Source organism: Schistocerca piceifrons, chromosome 1 (genome assembly GCF_021461385.2).
Source record: "Schistocerca piceifrons isolate TAMUIC-IGC-003096 chromosome 1, iqSchPice1.1, whole genome shotgun sequence".
Taxonomy (NCBI): domain Eukaryota; kingdom Metazoa; phylum Arthropoda; class Insecta; order Orthoptera; family Acrididae; genus Schistocerca; species Schistocerca piceifrons.
Window position 1 is genome coordinate 1,057,791,573 of NC_060138.1, and position 13,562 is coordinate 1,057,805,134.

At 44.3% G+C, this 13,562-nt stretch overlaps 1 protein-coding gene across 1 annotated transcript in view; it reads left to right on the forward strand.

The window, feature by feature from the left end:
- The window catches only part of LOC124777518 (short transient receptor potential channel 4-like), a 268,299-nt gene that overhangs the window by 23,364 nt on the left and 231,373 nt on the right, over positions 1-13,562 (forward strand). Inside the window, exon 3 of the mRNA XM_047252967.1 lies at positions 12,001-12,329. Within this exon, the coding sequence (XP_047108923.1) occupies positions 12,001-12,329 (329 nt within the window). The remainder of the gene's footprint in view (positions 1-12,000; positions 12,330-13,562) is intronic.

Below are 13,562 nucleotides of genomic sequence, written 5' to 3' on the forward strand. Positions count from 1 at the left end.
TGGTTTAATTTAGTTCAAGAATCAGTAACACCAAATTGCAGTTTATATCTGTGTGAATAAAGGTATAACACTAAGAATTTTCGGAAGTTACGAGTTTCATGCTTAATATATTTTCTGTGACGTATTTTATAACTATCTAATGGTGTTCCATTTAGTTTTCCCTTTCGGCAGCACTGTATCTTGTCTGAGTTGTCGTAAATTTCAACTATTTTGGTGTTTGTTACGTTGAGTTTGTTAGTGACCATAACCTCAAAAAGTGACAAGTAACTTCAGCGAATCAGTGAATTTTATAACTTGTTTCTCCATTCTCATGACAGAAATCTCTTTGTTGGCGGCTAATCGCTACCGTTCATAAAGCACTTATAATTCTTGTAGCATAACAGACGCAGAAATTGAAACAGAATGAGCAAGCTTATTTAAAGTTAACTGCTTACTGTTCTATAAAACTGCGTCAACCGCAATTCAGCCTCATTGTGAACACTGTTCTCAGGCAGGGACAAGTTGGCTGCTTTTCATAAGAAGCTGTAAATCGCCCTGATTGTTGTCACACGATTGAAAGCTGTTACGAATGGTGGGTTCAGAGAGTTACTATAGCAAATCCCTTCTGGATAAATTTTACCCCACTACTTAACTAATTAATTAATTAGTGTGACATAAGGAGGGTTCCTGCTGTGTCACATTACTGTGCTGAATATGCCAACGGCCCAACCTGTTCCTGCGAATTGTTGCATGTGAAGGACTACGTTGACTAACTCGTGAAGAGAAAGTCCAGCATACTTGCCACTTTCCTAACTGACTGCCTAAAGATTTACTTACCACATGTCTTGTAAAGTTGTCTCGATATCCCAACTGGGCTTCATTCCGCCGGTCGTGGCTACGTACGAGCATACAGTCGACTGTGAATAATGAAATGGCAAGCAGGAAAATCTCAGCGCTATTATCATCAAAGTCTCGAAATAATGGGATGCCACCTTGTCTTTTAATAGAAAAATCAAGGAAAAAACAAGCTTTAGGACAGTCTCGTCCTCGAATTCTAGCCATCACATATCGAGCACTATTTCAAGTTCATAAAATTGTCTTCCCACAAATGTAATGATACTTTGAAGTCTGACACTCGCGAATTTGCAAATAAACGATTTCCGAGGCACTTCTAAACTCACTCACTTTTACACCAAAACATATTCAGTCAACTGCACATATGTGGTACCTCTCCAGAAATTAGTTCGAGGCTGCCTAGTGAGCTAGGTTCAGAGTTTCACAACTAACTGATAGGGCGTGTTCTTCACTGGTCTGTCTAATCGGACAATGACTGACAGTCTTAAATAAAATTCTAATTAAAAGATAAGCTTTATTTCGAAGGTAATGATATCGTGACTAGGATGCTGTCAGTGTGGATAATGTCTATAGTCTATTTAGGGTCGTATGTAAACAGTGAAACAGTTAACATTATGAAACGAAATTTTGCGTTTGCAGCCAAGCCTAGCAGTGTGAATCGCCGGATTCTCTGTCTGCTCCAGTATGACACGAGTCCTTCTCACGTCTCCGTTCTCACGCTCCGTGACCATCTGTCGTTTTATGGGATGGGGATTGGTACCGATCCTGACTGCTTACTGCTGTATAGCACCTTAAGCCTTTCTACACCGTATGATGAAATTTAGTGAAATGTGGGTCGACATTGGCATATAAATACCACACTGCCAAGAGGCGTGTACCATAGATAGCAAAGGTACCTCAAGTTTCATCCTCTACCCTGGATACTTTTTCCGCTGTGGGAAGAACAGAATCTATCACCAGTGTTATATTAGTAGTAGGTCTACAGACCCTGTACATGGGAGGCAGTGGCAAGGGGGAACTCAGGCTATTGCTCCCATCCCACTGGATAACAACTACACTGAACAGCCAAAACTTACGACTACTGCCCACAGCGACGTTGGATTCCATCTGGTGGCGTTGCGGGCACTTGAAGCGGTAACAAAAGCTTGTAACCGGAGCAGACAGGACGGGGGATCTCACAGGCCAAGATATGGGCTGCAAATGGGAAAATATATTGAGATAAGCGACTTTGACAATGGTCGGATTATTATTATGCAGAGCCTGTGAACGAGTATCTCAAAAACAGTGAACCTGGTCAAATTTCCACCTCTTTCGAGGTAGAAGGACAGTGAAGCAAACACTAGGCGCTAAATGGTTGGTTGGACGTACACGACTCTTCACAGAAAGTGCATTTCGGGGGCCTGTCTGCTGTGTAAAGTGGGATAGATGATCTGTGGCATCTTTGCCGAAAGAGCACAATGCTGGTCTATACACAAGTGTTCCAGAGCACACCGTTCATCGTACGTTGTTGAACATGGAGCACCGCAGCAAACCCCCTCTACGTATTCATATGTTGACCCCACGACATCGTCAACTACATCGCAGTGGGCATGGGACCATTAGGATTCGACCGTCGATCAAAGGAAAAGTGTCAGCTCTTCGAGTGAATCACATTTTTGCTACACTGGATGTCAACAGTCGTCTACACAAACGCCGTTATCGAGGTGAAGAGCGGCTCGAAACGTTCAGCACGCCACGGACGCACTCTGCTGTGAGCAGTATTATGCTGTGGGAGACATTCTCCTGCGTTGCATGGCACCTATGGTAGTAATCGAAGACACGCTGACAGCTGCGACCCACCTGCATCCTTTCATGCTTGATGTCTTCCCCGACAGCGATGTCATCTTTCAGCAGTATAATTGTCCGTGTCTCGAAGCCCAAACCGTGCTACACTGGTTTGAGGAGCTTTATAGTGATCTCACGTTGATGTCTCGGCGCCCAAATTCGCCCATAGAAATCCCATAGAACTCGTTTGGGTCGCTATCGAGCGTCATCACAGCTTACCCAAATCAGCGGCCCGTTTTTTATGTGAATTACATGATCCGTGCGTAGACATCTAATGCCACAAACCTCCAGAAAGCCACCAACAAACTGTCGGATCCATGATACGCAAAATCAGTGAGGTATTTCGTTCCAAAGGCAGACAAACAAGCTATTAAGCACATGGTCGTAACGTTTCGGCTCATCAGTGTATGATGTGCTACCTTTCACCATAACTAAAACTGAGCCAGTGAGACTCACTTCACTTTTTGGAAACCTGCTATATCCCCCGGCAGGTGAAAGTAACCGCACAATGGCAGCGGTCCGCCAATCGTCAACAGTTGAAATATGTGACGAACAAAGGTACCCCTTAGGGCAATGACAGCAAGGAACGGTAACGACCACCGTATGCGCTTAGTACATACGTCCTGAAGCCTGATTCAACACATTAATGAGGCTGTTCCGGCAGCCACTGAGGTAACAGAGTGTGCTGTTTGGAAGAAACCTGTTGCCTGGACTCCAAGGTCAAGATTGGGTCATTCCAGCGACTGACAAAGAATATTGAAAAGACCGTCCTTAGTCATGGAATTTCAAAGAAGTTCAAATTTTGCAGCATTGTCCCTAGAACTGAGTCGAGTGGAGGCATGAACCAGTGACTTCAAAGGTCCTGTGATAAGTTAGTCTGCGGCTTCCTAGACTTGCCACATAGTGTTCACAACTGTAGGGTCTCCTACACATCATAGGCTGCTGCCCAGACAGCTGATTGTGTATGGGGTGCACTTAAGGATTTTGTAGATTAGATGAGTCTCCATCCACTCTAGATTATGATAGCTGTAGCAGACCCTGTAGTATTAGCGCAAGGTCAAAACAAATACCGTCCTCAGACGAGGTTGCTAAAATTCTGGTGATCAAATGCCGTAACAAACCACCAGAGTTTGAAACGTTCCTAAAAGCCAGTGGAGCTCACATAACACTAGGTACCGAAAGCTGGTTAAAAACTGAAATTGATAGTAGTGAATTTTTAGGGTACATCTAAGTGTATATCGAAAGAATAGGCTGACCGGAAGTGTAGGTGATGTTCAAGATGTTCAAATGTGTGAAATCCTAAGGAAACAAACAGCTTAGGTCATCGGTTCCTAAACTTACACACTACTGAAACTAACTTATGCTAAAAACAACACATCACCCATGCCCGAGGGGGAACTCGAAACTCCGTCGGGAGGGGCCGAGCAACCCGTGACATGGCGCCTCAAACTACGCGGTCACTACGCGCGCCGGTGTAGGTAATCTCTTTGTCACAGTGGACAAGAAACTCCAATGCATCGAGATATTTTTGCATTGTAATATGTGTATGCCACATTTTTCTTGGTATTCTCTGTAGTATTCGTATAAACGGTTTCATTCCACTTAACATGATATCTCGTAGACGACGAAAATATTTTTATCAAGCAGTTTATTAACCAATACAGCCTTACAATTACATTTTTATTGTTTATATCCCAAGGTGTTTGTTTGCCTGTAGCAGTTATTATTATTATTTCTTTAATTTCTTAGACGTTATGTCTGCTTAAAAATGGAAAGTGACGCGGATCTTGATCAAGCATGACTTCCTTTTAAGTGTACGGTATATGTTACATTGCATTAAGGATCTTTCGGGTAATTGAACATGTATCAATAATTACAGATTTCTGTAGTTGTATATATACGTTTGGATGTAGCTGTATTGCGTTGATGTACTGGTGGATATTGTGTGGTATGACTCCTGTAGTTGATTGTATAATTGGTATAATGTCAACTTTATCCTGATGCCACATGTCCTTGACTTCCGCAGCCAGTTGGATGTATTTTTCAATTTTTTCTCCTGTTTTCTTCTGTATATTTGTTGTATTTGTTATGTGGTGTTGTTTTATCTGTTATAGTGGTTCTGTTCCAGTGTAATTTGTATTCATCATTCTCCAGTACATTTTGTGGTGCATTCTTATATGTGGGAACGTGTTGTTTTATTAGTTTATGTTATATGGCAAGTTGTTGATGTATTATTTTTGCTACATTGTCATGTCTTCTGGTGTATTCTGTATTTGCTAGTATTGTACATCCGCTGGTGATGTGATCTACTGTTTCTATTTGTTGTTTGCAAAGTCTGCATTTATCTGTTGTGGTATTGGGATCTATAACAATATGCTTGCTGTAATATCTGGTGTTTATTGTTTGATCCTGTATTGCAATCATGAATCCTTCCGTCTCACTGTATATATTGCCTGTTCTTAGCCATGTGTTGGATGCGTCTTGATCGATGTGTGGCTGTGTTAGATGATACGGGTGCTTGCCATGTAGGGTTTTCTTTTTCCAATTTTACTTTCTTCGTATCTGTTGATGTTATGTGATCTAAAGGGTTGTAGAAGTGGTTATGAAATTGCAATGGTGTAGCCGATGTATTCATATGAGTGACTGCTTTGTGTATTATTATTATTATTATTATTTACTATATTACAACCCTCACAGCCAAAGTCATACATATTTCATTGTTAACTGCTAAATAACAATTTAGTATGTCCCAGCTACACAGAGTTTCGTTACAACACCAGCCCAAAACCAGCTCAGAGGTTTCCGCGTGACCCAACTCTCTGTGTTCCAGCTGTGAGCTCTTCTGTTGTTGGATTTTATTGATATCTCCAGTCGAGAAGAGTCTGTGATATGGTCGTGGACGGGCTGTTTGAGTGACGTGAAGTGGGTGTCATGTGGAAGTAGATCGTTGGGTCTCTCCTAGTAGGCTGCCTCTCCTTTCTAATTGGGGTGGTGCATTGCTAGTCAGGTAAGAAAAGTTTTTAGTTGGGGTTCGTGGGAGGCAGTCAGCTGTCAGTTAGTAGCTTCTATTTTGGGCGCAGTCGACTCTTGATACATGCTGTCTATACCACACGGGATGACACACTCCTAGTGAAGAAACACATTGCTAAGGTTGTAGTTTTGACAACGGATGGTTCGACCCCCAAATTTGTACTGGTTACTTCCCAAACTATGTTATTCACCTTCACTGATACTGATGTTGCAAAAATGTTTCTGAAAAGTTAGAATTTGACTAGGTTCCACTTCCGAGTAAGTTGAGTTGGTACAGTGCTCGTCAAGAGATTGTCAGCTTCCTTGAGGCTTGCTGATTACAAACTTGACAACGCAAATCGTTGATTTAGTACGATTTGGATCTAATTGGCTTAGCTACATAGTACCGATACAAGCTTTCAAGTAAAATGAAATTATCGTATGGCATTTATTGGCCGGGATATCCCCTTCGGGGTTAAGACCTTTTAGGTTAATACGCGCTCACCTGGAGATAGATTGGTCGAATGTCGAACGAAGGGTAGCCGGTTTGAAGGGCGGAGGAATAAAAAGTGCCAAGGCAAGAGCCAAGGGAAAAAAAACCTCTGCGATAGTTAGGTCGGGTAGTAAGAACAGTAGCGGATGTCTTACTGCCTGCGACAGTTCATGCAAGGGTAGGTTTTGTTAGTAGTGGGTACCATGCATGTCGGTGCCTTTGACGTTGTGCGGTGCTGTTATTCGGTGGATGCCGGTGTTGATCTCTCGGTCAGCGCCAGCATACGTGTAACAGTTAGGTTATCATTTTTTTGTGTCCGATAGGTCATATATCAGATGCACAGTGTGGGGTGACGTTGGCGATTTGTGCGTCACGGGGCAAGCTCGTCGGTTTCCCTGCTGTAGCCTGTTGGTCGACTTTAATAGCAGCTGGCATATCCAATCAACGTTGCTGATATGCAGGGTCTTGCCGACGTTTGTCGCTTGTTGGTTATGTTAGCTTGCCATATGTGGTTATACCCTAGCTAGTAGTGTCTTCGGCTGCTTATGCTTCCACCTATGGTTGTGATCACTTTGGGGTTCAGCTGCCGTATTACAAGTCTTTTTAATTGGCGCCACTTCGGCGACTTGCGTGTCAATGATGAAGAAAATAGTGATGTACACAACACCCAATCCCCTGCCGGGAATCGAACCCGGGCCCCCTTGCGTGGTAGGCGGTAACGGTACCGCTACGGAGGCGGACAGCTTTCAAGTATTTCTATTTGTGTGGACATTAAAGCTGTGGTGGTTATTTTCGAAGTATGTGATTTCTATCACTGCGCGCCATCTTGATGTTAGAACAGTGTTTCTGGAACGTTATTACTCCAACTAAGGTAACTCGCAAGTAAGTGGGACTGACACTGTGCTACAGTATAGCACGTAACCATGAGATTACGATCATCTTCCAGGCTTGGCGGTTGGAAAACCATTGTTTCAGCCCCCACCTCCGTAGCTAGGGTTGCAAAGGCACGCCATACAGAAGCGCATGACTCAGAGGTAGCCAGTTCTAAACTTATTGTTAGTGTCAGAAGAAGTGTCTATCGCCAGTATTTGGCCGACAAATGGAGAAACGGGGGGGGGGGGGGGGGGTAAAATTCCTTATTGCTGGACATTAAGCGAATATCCGGTTTAAATTTCAAACATCTCCGCTGTGTCTCATGCACTGAGGCTATACGGCACTGTCGAATGAGGTCGTTAAGCTCGGTAACAACCTTGGTTTTATTTTGGAGGAGTAGGCTATATTTTCGCGAAGAGTTCCGCTCTCTCTCTTCTCTCGACTACGTAAACTACAAACGTTACACCACGTTATACATACACCCATTAGGCCTGTTTCACACTTGGACACTGGTGACCAGCGTCGGTCACCAACAGAGATACATTCGTTTGAACTGGAGCATTCACTCACCCTCGCCACATGTGACGGACAAGGTCACTGTGTTCACAGCAGTCACCGCCGACATGCATTAGTTTGCATTGGAGTATCTGCACTGGGACACAGATCACAGACACAGCGCTGCAGGTTTGCCAAGCGACAGGCAGTCATTTCTGAGACAGAGACGCGGAACATTCATTGTACATTATACTGTACACATTCTAGCCATGAGTTTAGATTTGATTAACACGGAAGATTTTATAAGTGAAGTAGAAAGTCGTCCTGCTATTTGGGATGCGAAAAGCGGTGATTGTAGTAACAAAGTAATGAAAACGAATGCGTAGCAAGAAATTATAACGCAGTTTGTGCCTGACTTCAATGAGAAGAGTATGGATGAGAAAAACAAAATTGATAAGTTGTATGTTTTTTTTTTTCAAATTTAGCACCTTATTTTTCGGATCATGAAACGCTAGCGAAATTTATTTGCTACCCCTGTGCGAGTCCATTTCACTAACTAATCAGTTGGCAATACCTGCGGTGTAGGACACCAGTGATCCAGGAGTGTTCACCAGAGTCACCGGAGACCATCACTGGCGACTGTCACCAGTGTCCCAGTGTGAAACGGGCCTTACAGTTACCTATGCTCAACAGATAAACACAGGAAGCAATTCAACTGTCCATTGTGCAGCGATGAAGAAAATCCATTCCGATCAGGCTTCTGAACTTACACATTGAGTCTATAAGCCAACAGTACCATGACTCTTTCTATTTCTGTATTAAGTGGATTAGAATTAGGTTGACTTTCTACATAATGCTGATCCAAAATTTCAAATGTGTACACGGGCTTTTGTTGAATCTCCATAAATCATGGACATAGGTTTAGCGTACACTACCTGATCAAAAGTGTTCGGACGCTTATTAGTGGACGTTAACGTGGGGTGTGTCCACTCTTCTGAAGACACTTCCATCGAGATGTTTGAATATCTGTGGAGGAGACACTTTTATTGAGGTGCCTGACTATCTGTGGCTGAAAAGCAGCCTACTCCTCCTAAAGAGCTGAAATCAGAGCTCCACTGGTTCCATGTTGGGACTCTGGGCAAGCCAGTCCATTTCAGAAATGCTGTTGTCCACAAGCTATTGCGTCGGACACGCTTCTTTATGACAGGATCGGCGGTCATGCTGATACAATCATTGTCCTCGAACTGTTCTTCTGCTATAAGCAGTGCTCGATGCTGTAAAATCTTTACATATCCTTCCGCATTTAACGTATTCTTAGGCGTAATAAGGGGACCACAACCAAACCAAGAAAAATATTCCCATGCTGTAACACGATCTTCTCGTTACTTCACTGTTTGCTCTACACCTTGATGGCAGTTAATTTCTTCAGTCACCCTGTAACCTCCCAACAGTAAAAAATATAATAATAATATATAACATTCGCGTTTAGTGTAACCTCCCAGCAGTAAAAAAATAATGTGCATAGCATTCACATTCAGTGCAACCTCCCAACAGTTTATTATTCCGTAACCTCGCAATAATAACTTGAATAAACTCCCAATAAAAATTGTGACTCATATATAACCTTTCAATAATTAACTGACTGTGAATCTAAACTGGTAAATTTTGGACGTCAGTAGTGCTGCGTCATGGCCCTGAAAGATAATTCTGAATAAACTGAACATTCTTACCTCAATGAAGTCGCCGGATAACGCGTATATATCTGCTCCTATAAGAAATTTTTCTGGTACAGCCCAGTGCAATGCTGGCCGCTAGATTTGTCACGTATAAAAGGAAACAACTGATTTTTCTTTATAATAATCAGAGTGACCATGGATTGGAGAAATCAGTAAATTCTTTAAATTGAGATGAATGATTGTCAAAAGCTAATTTTTATAAGAAAGATTATTATTAAGATATTTTTAAACCATTTACATGGAACTTGATATAACAATAGTACATATGCGCGAGGCTGCTTTTACCTTATACTACAACGCTCAGGCACCGCCATCGCTCCCCACGACCGGCCCAGCCAACTCCATACACACGACTGCTAGCTACGTCTTACTCCTACTGCTACACAGTTCCTACTGCAGCCAACACTGCTCTCTGGTCTGAGATTCTCTTATAGCTTACATATCGCAGGCAGCGTGTGAGCAATCCATCGAAATTACATCTGCTCGAGTGCGCTGGCAACAACTTCTTTAGTCATGGACTTCTTACAACCTCCTTAACCCAACCCCTTCCCTCGGATTGCCACAGGGTATAGCTTGATTCATCACTCCGAATCACTCGTTTCTAGTTGTCCACTGTCCAGCGGTGTCACTCTTTACACCACCTCAAGTGTCGCTTAGCATCGACTACAGAAATGTGTATCTGCTCGATCATCCTGTTTAACTTCCTAGACACAGGCATTGTGCTAGCAGGACTGCAATTTTTTTCAACCACCCTCCTCAATGCTTGATCTCTGGCCATCGGTACATTAAGACAGTCTGATCTTGTTTAGCTGTGGCTTCCCACTTCATAATCACACCACCAATAGCCGACTTGTGAAGCTTTAACAGGGTTGAAATGTTCCTGGTGGATCTGTTACTGAGGCGACGTCCAATGACTAGTGCACGTACGAAGTCACTGAACTCTCTTGATCGGCGAATTCTATTGTTGGTGCTTCCCTACCGACAAAACAAAAACTTTTATACAGGGTGTTACAAAAAGGTACGGCCAAACTTTCAGGAAACATTCCTCACACACAAAGAAAGAAAATATGTTATGTGGACATGTGTCCGGAAACGATTACTTTTCATGTTAGAGCTCATTTTATTACTTCTCTTCAAATCACATTAATCATGGAATGGAAACACACAGCAACAGAACGTACCAGCGCGACTTCAAACACTTTGTTACAGGAAATGTTCAAAATGTCCTCCGTTATCGAGGATACATGCATCCACCCTCCGTCGCATGGAATCCCTGATGCGCTGATGCAGCCCTGGAGAATGGCGTATTGTATCACAGCCGTCCACAATACGAGCACGAAGAGCCTCTACAATTGGTACCGGGGTTGCGTAGACAAGAGCTTTCAAATGCCCCCATAAATGAAAGTCAAGAGGGTTGAGGTCAGGAGAGCGTGGAGGCCATGGGATTGGTCCGCCTCTACCAATCCATCGCTCACCGAATCTGTTGTTGAGAAGCGTACGAACACTTTGACTGAAATGTGCAGGAGCTCCATCGTGCATGAACCAGATGTTGTGTCGTACTTATAAGGCACATGTTCTAGCAGCACAGGTAGACTATCCCGTATGAAATCATGATAACGTTCTCAATTGAGCGTAGGTGGAAGAACATGGGGTCCAATCAAGAGATCACCAACAGTGCCTGCCCAAACGTTCACAGAAAATCTGTGTTGATGACGTGATTGCATAATTGCGTGCAGATTCTCGTCAGCCCACACATGTTGATTGTGAAAATTTACAATTTTATCACGTTGGAATGAAGCCTCATCCGTAAAGAGAACATTTGCACTGAAATGAGGATTGACACATTGTTGGATGAACCATTCGCAGAAGTGTACCCGTGGAGGCCAATCAGCTGCTGATAGTGCCTGCACACGCTGTACATGGTGCGGAAACAACTGGTTCTCCCGTAGCACTCTCCATACAGTGACGTGGTCAACGTTACCTTGTACAGCAGCAACTTCTCTGACGCTGACATTAGGGTTATCGTCAACTGCACGAAGAATTGCCTCGTCCATTGCAGGTGTCCTCGTCGTTCTAGGTCTTTCCCAGTCACGAGTCATAGGCTGGAATGTTCCGTGCTCCCTAAGACGCCGATCAATTGCTTCGAACGTCTTCCTGTCGGGACGCTTTCGTTCTGGAAATCTGTCTCGATACAAACGTACCGCCCCACGGCTATTGCCCCGTGCTAATCTATACATCAAACGGGCATCTGCCAACTCCGCATTTGTAAACATTGCACTGACTGCAAAACCACGTTCGTGATGAACACTAACCAGTTGATGCTACGTACTGATGTGCTTGATGCTGGTACAGTAGAGCAATGAGTCGCATGTCAACACAAGCACCGAAGTCAACATTACCTTCCTTCAATTGGGCCAACTGGCGGTGAATCGAGGAAGTACAGAACATACTGACGAAACTATAATGAGCTCTAACATGGAAATTAAGCGTTTCCGGACACATGTCCACTTAACATCTTTTCTTTATTTGTGTGTGAGGAATGTTTCCTGAAAGTTTGGCCGCACCTTTTTGTAACACGCTGTATAGGCGGTTCCACATCTCGTGATGTCTAGTGCTCAATTCTGAGTTCCATAGCGGTGTCTGGAAACTTTTGATCAGATAATGCGAGTGTTAAATAGGGTAGTGGCGAGCACCTGTAACAATGAGCACCTACTGATTCTTATACCTGGCGGACAGGGGACGACGGCGCTGCACAAAGCTGTGGAGAGCGGCTCGGTGGAGCTGACGGAGGCGCTGCTCTCACACGGCGCAAACGTGGGGGACTGCCTGCTACATGCGGTGCGCTCCAACCGACCACGGATTCTGGACGTGCTGCTCAAGCACATAGACAACCCGGACCTGGAGCAGGCAGGTTGCCTGGACAGCCCCAACTTCCCGGAAAACATGACGCCGCTCATGCTGGCCGCCCAGTGCGGTCACTACGAGCTCATCGAGATGCTGCTGGAGCGCGGACACCGCCTGGAGCCCCCGCACCCACCAGACTGCTACTGCGAGGAGGTCTGCCAGTGAGTGCACCTCACCCGCTCACTAATCGATCCAGTTCCAATTTCTGTCCACTGCAGTAAATGTTTAAACACACTGAACAAACCCCAGGATACATCACACCTCTAGAATTAACAATGGCTTCAATTCTGGGAGGATCAGAGTCCAAAGTCCACAGTCTCCTTCAGATGTGCCATCTCCAGCTGAAGCAACACATCGACGATTAGATCCCGCAAAAATACCAAATGGCGGGGATGTTCGTAGCTTCGTTTCACCCACTTTCCAAATAGTCCCACAATTTTTTATTCGATTAAGATCGGTTGATTTAGCGAGATAGTAGTAGTGTTCGCCAGACCAGGTATGTATGCATGCAGCCCTCTGAACGCAGGTGATGTCACGTTGGAGGGCGAGAGTGTACATAGCACACTCATGGTGAAAATGTAGAAAAAGCGCAATACTTGGTCACCGAGATTGTTGAAATAAATACACTATATGATACAAAGTATCTGGACACCTGGCTGAATATGACTTACAGGTTCGTGGCGCCCTCCATCGGTAATGCTGGAATTAAAAGTGGTGTTGGCGCACCCTTAGCCTTGATGACAGCTTCTACTCTCGTTGGCATACGTTCACTCAGGCGCTGGAAAGTTTCTTGGGGAATGGCAGCCCATTCTTCACGGAGCGCTGCACTGAGAAGAGGTATCGATGTCGGTCGGTGAGGCCTAGCAAAAAGTAGCGTTCTAAAACATCCCAAAGGTGTTCTATAGGATTCAGGTCAGGACTCTGTGCAGGCCAGTCCATTACAGTGAAGTTATTGTCGTGTAAACACTCTGCCACAGGCCGTGTGTTATGAACAGGTGCTCAATCGTGTTGAAAGATGCTATCGCCATCCCCGAATTGCTCTTCAACAGTCGGAAGCAATAAGATTCTTAAAACATCAAGGTAGGCCTGTGTTGCGATAGTGCCACGCAAAACAACAAGGAGTGCAAGCCCCCTCCATGAAAAACACGATTGCACCAAAACACCACCGCCGCCGAATTTTACTGTTGGTACTACACACGCTGGCAGATGACGCTCATTGCGCATTCGACATACCTACAGTCTGCCATTGGATCACCACATTGTGTACCGTGATTCGTCACTCCACACAACGTTTTTCCACTATTCAATCGTCCCATTTTCACGCTCCTTGCACCAAGCGAGGCGTCGTTTGGCATTTACCGGCGTGATGTGTGACTTATGAGCAGCCGCTCGAA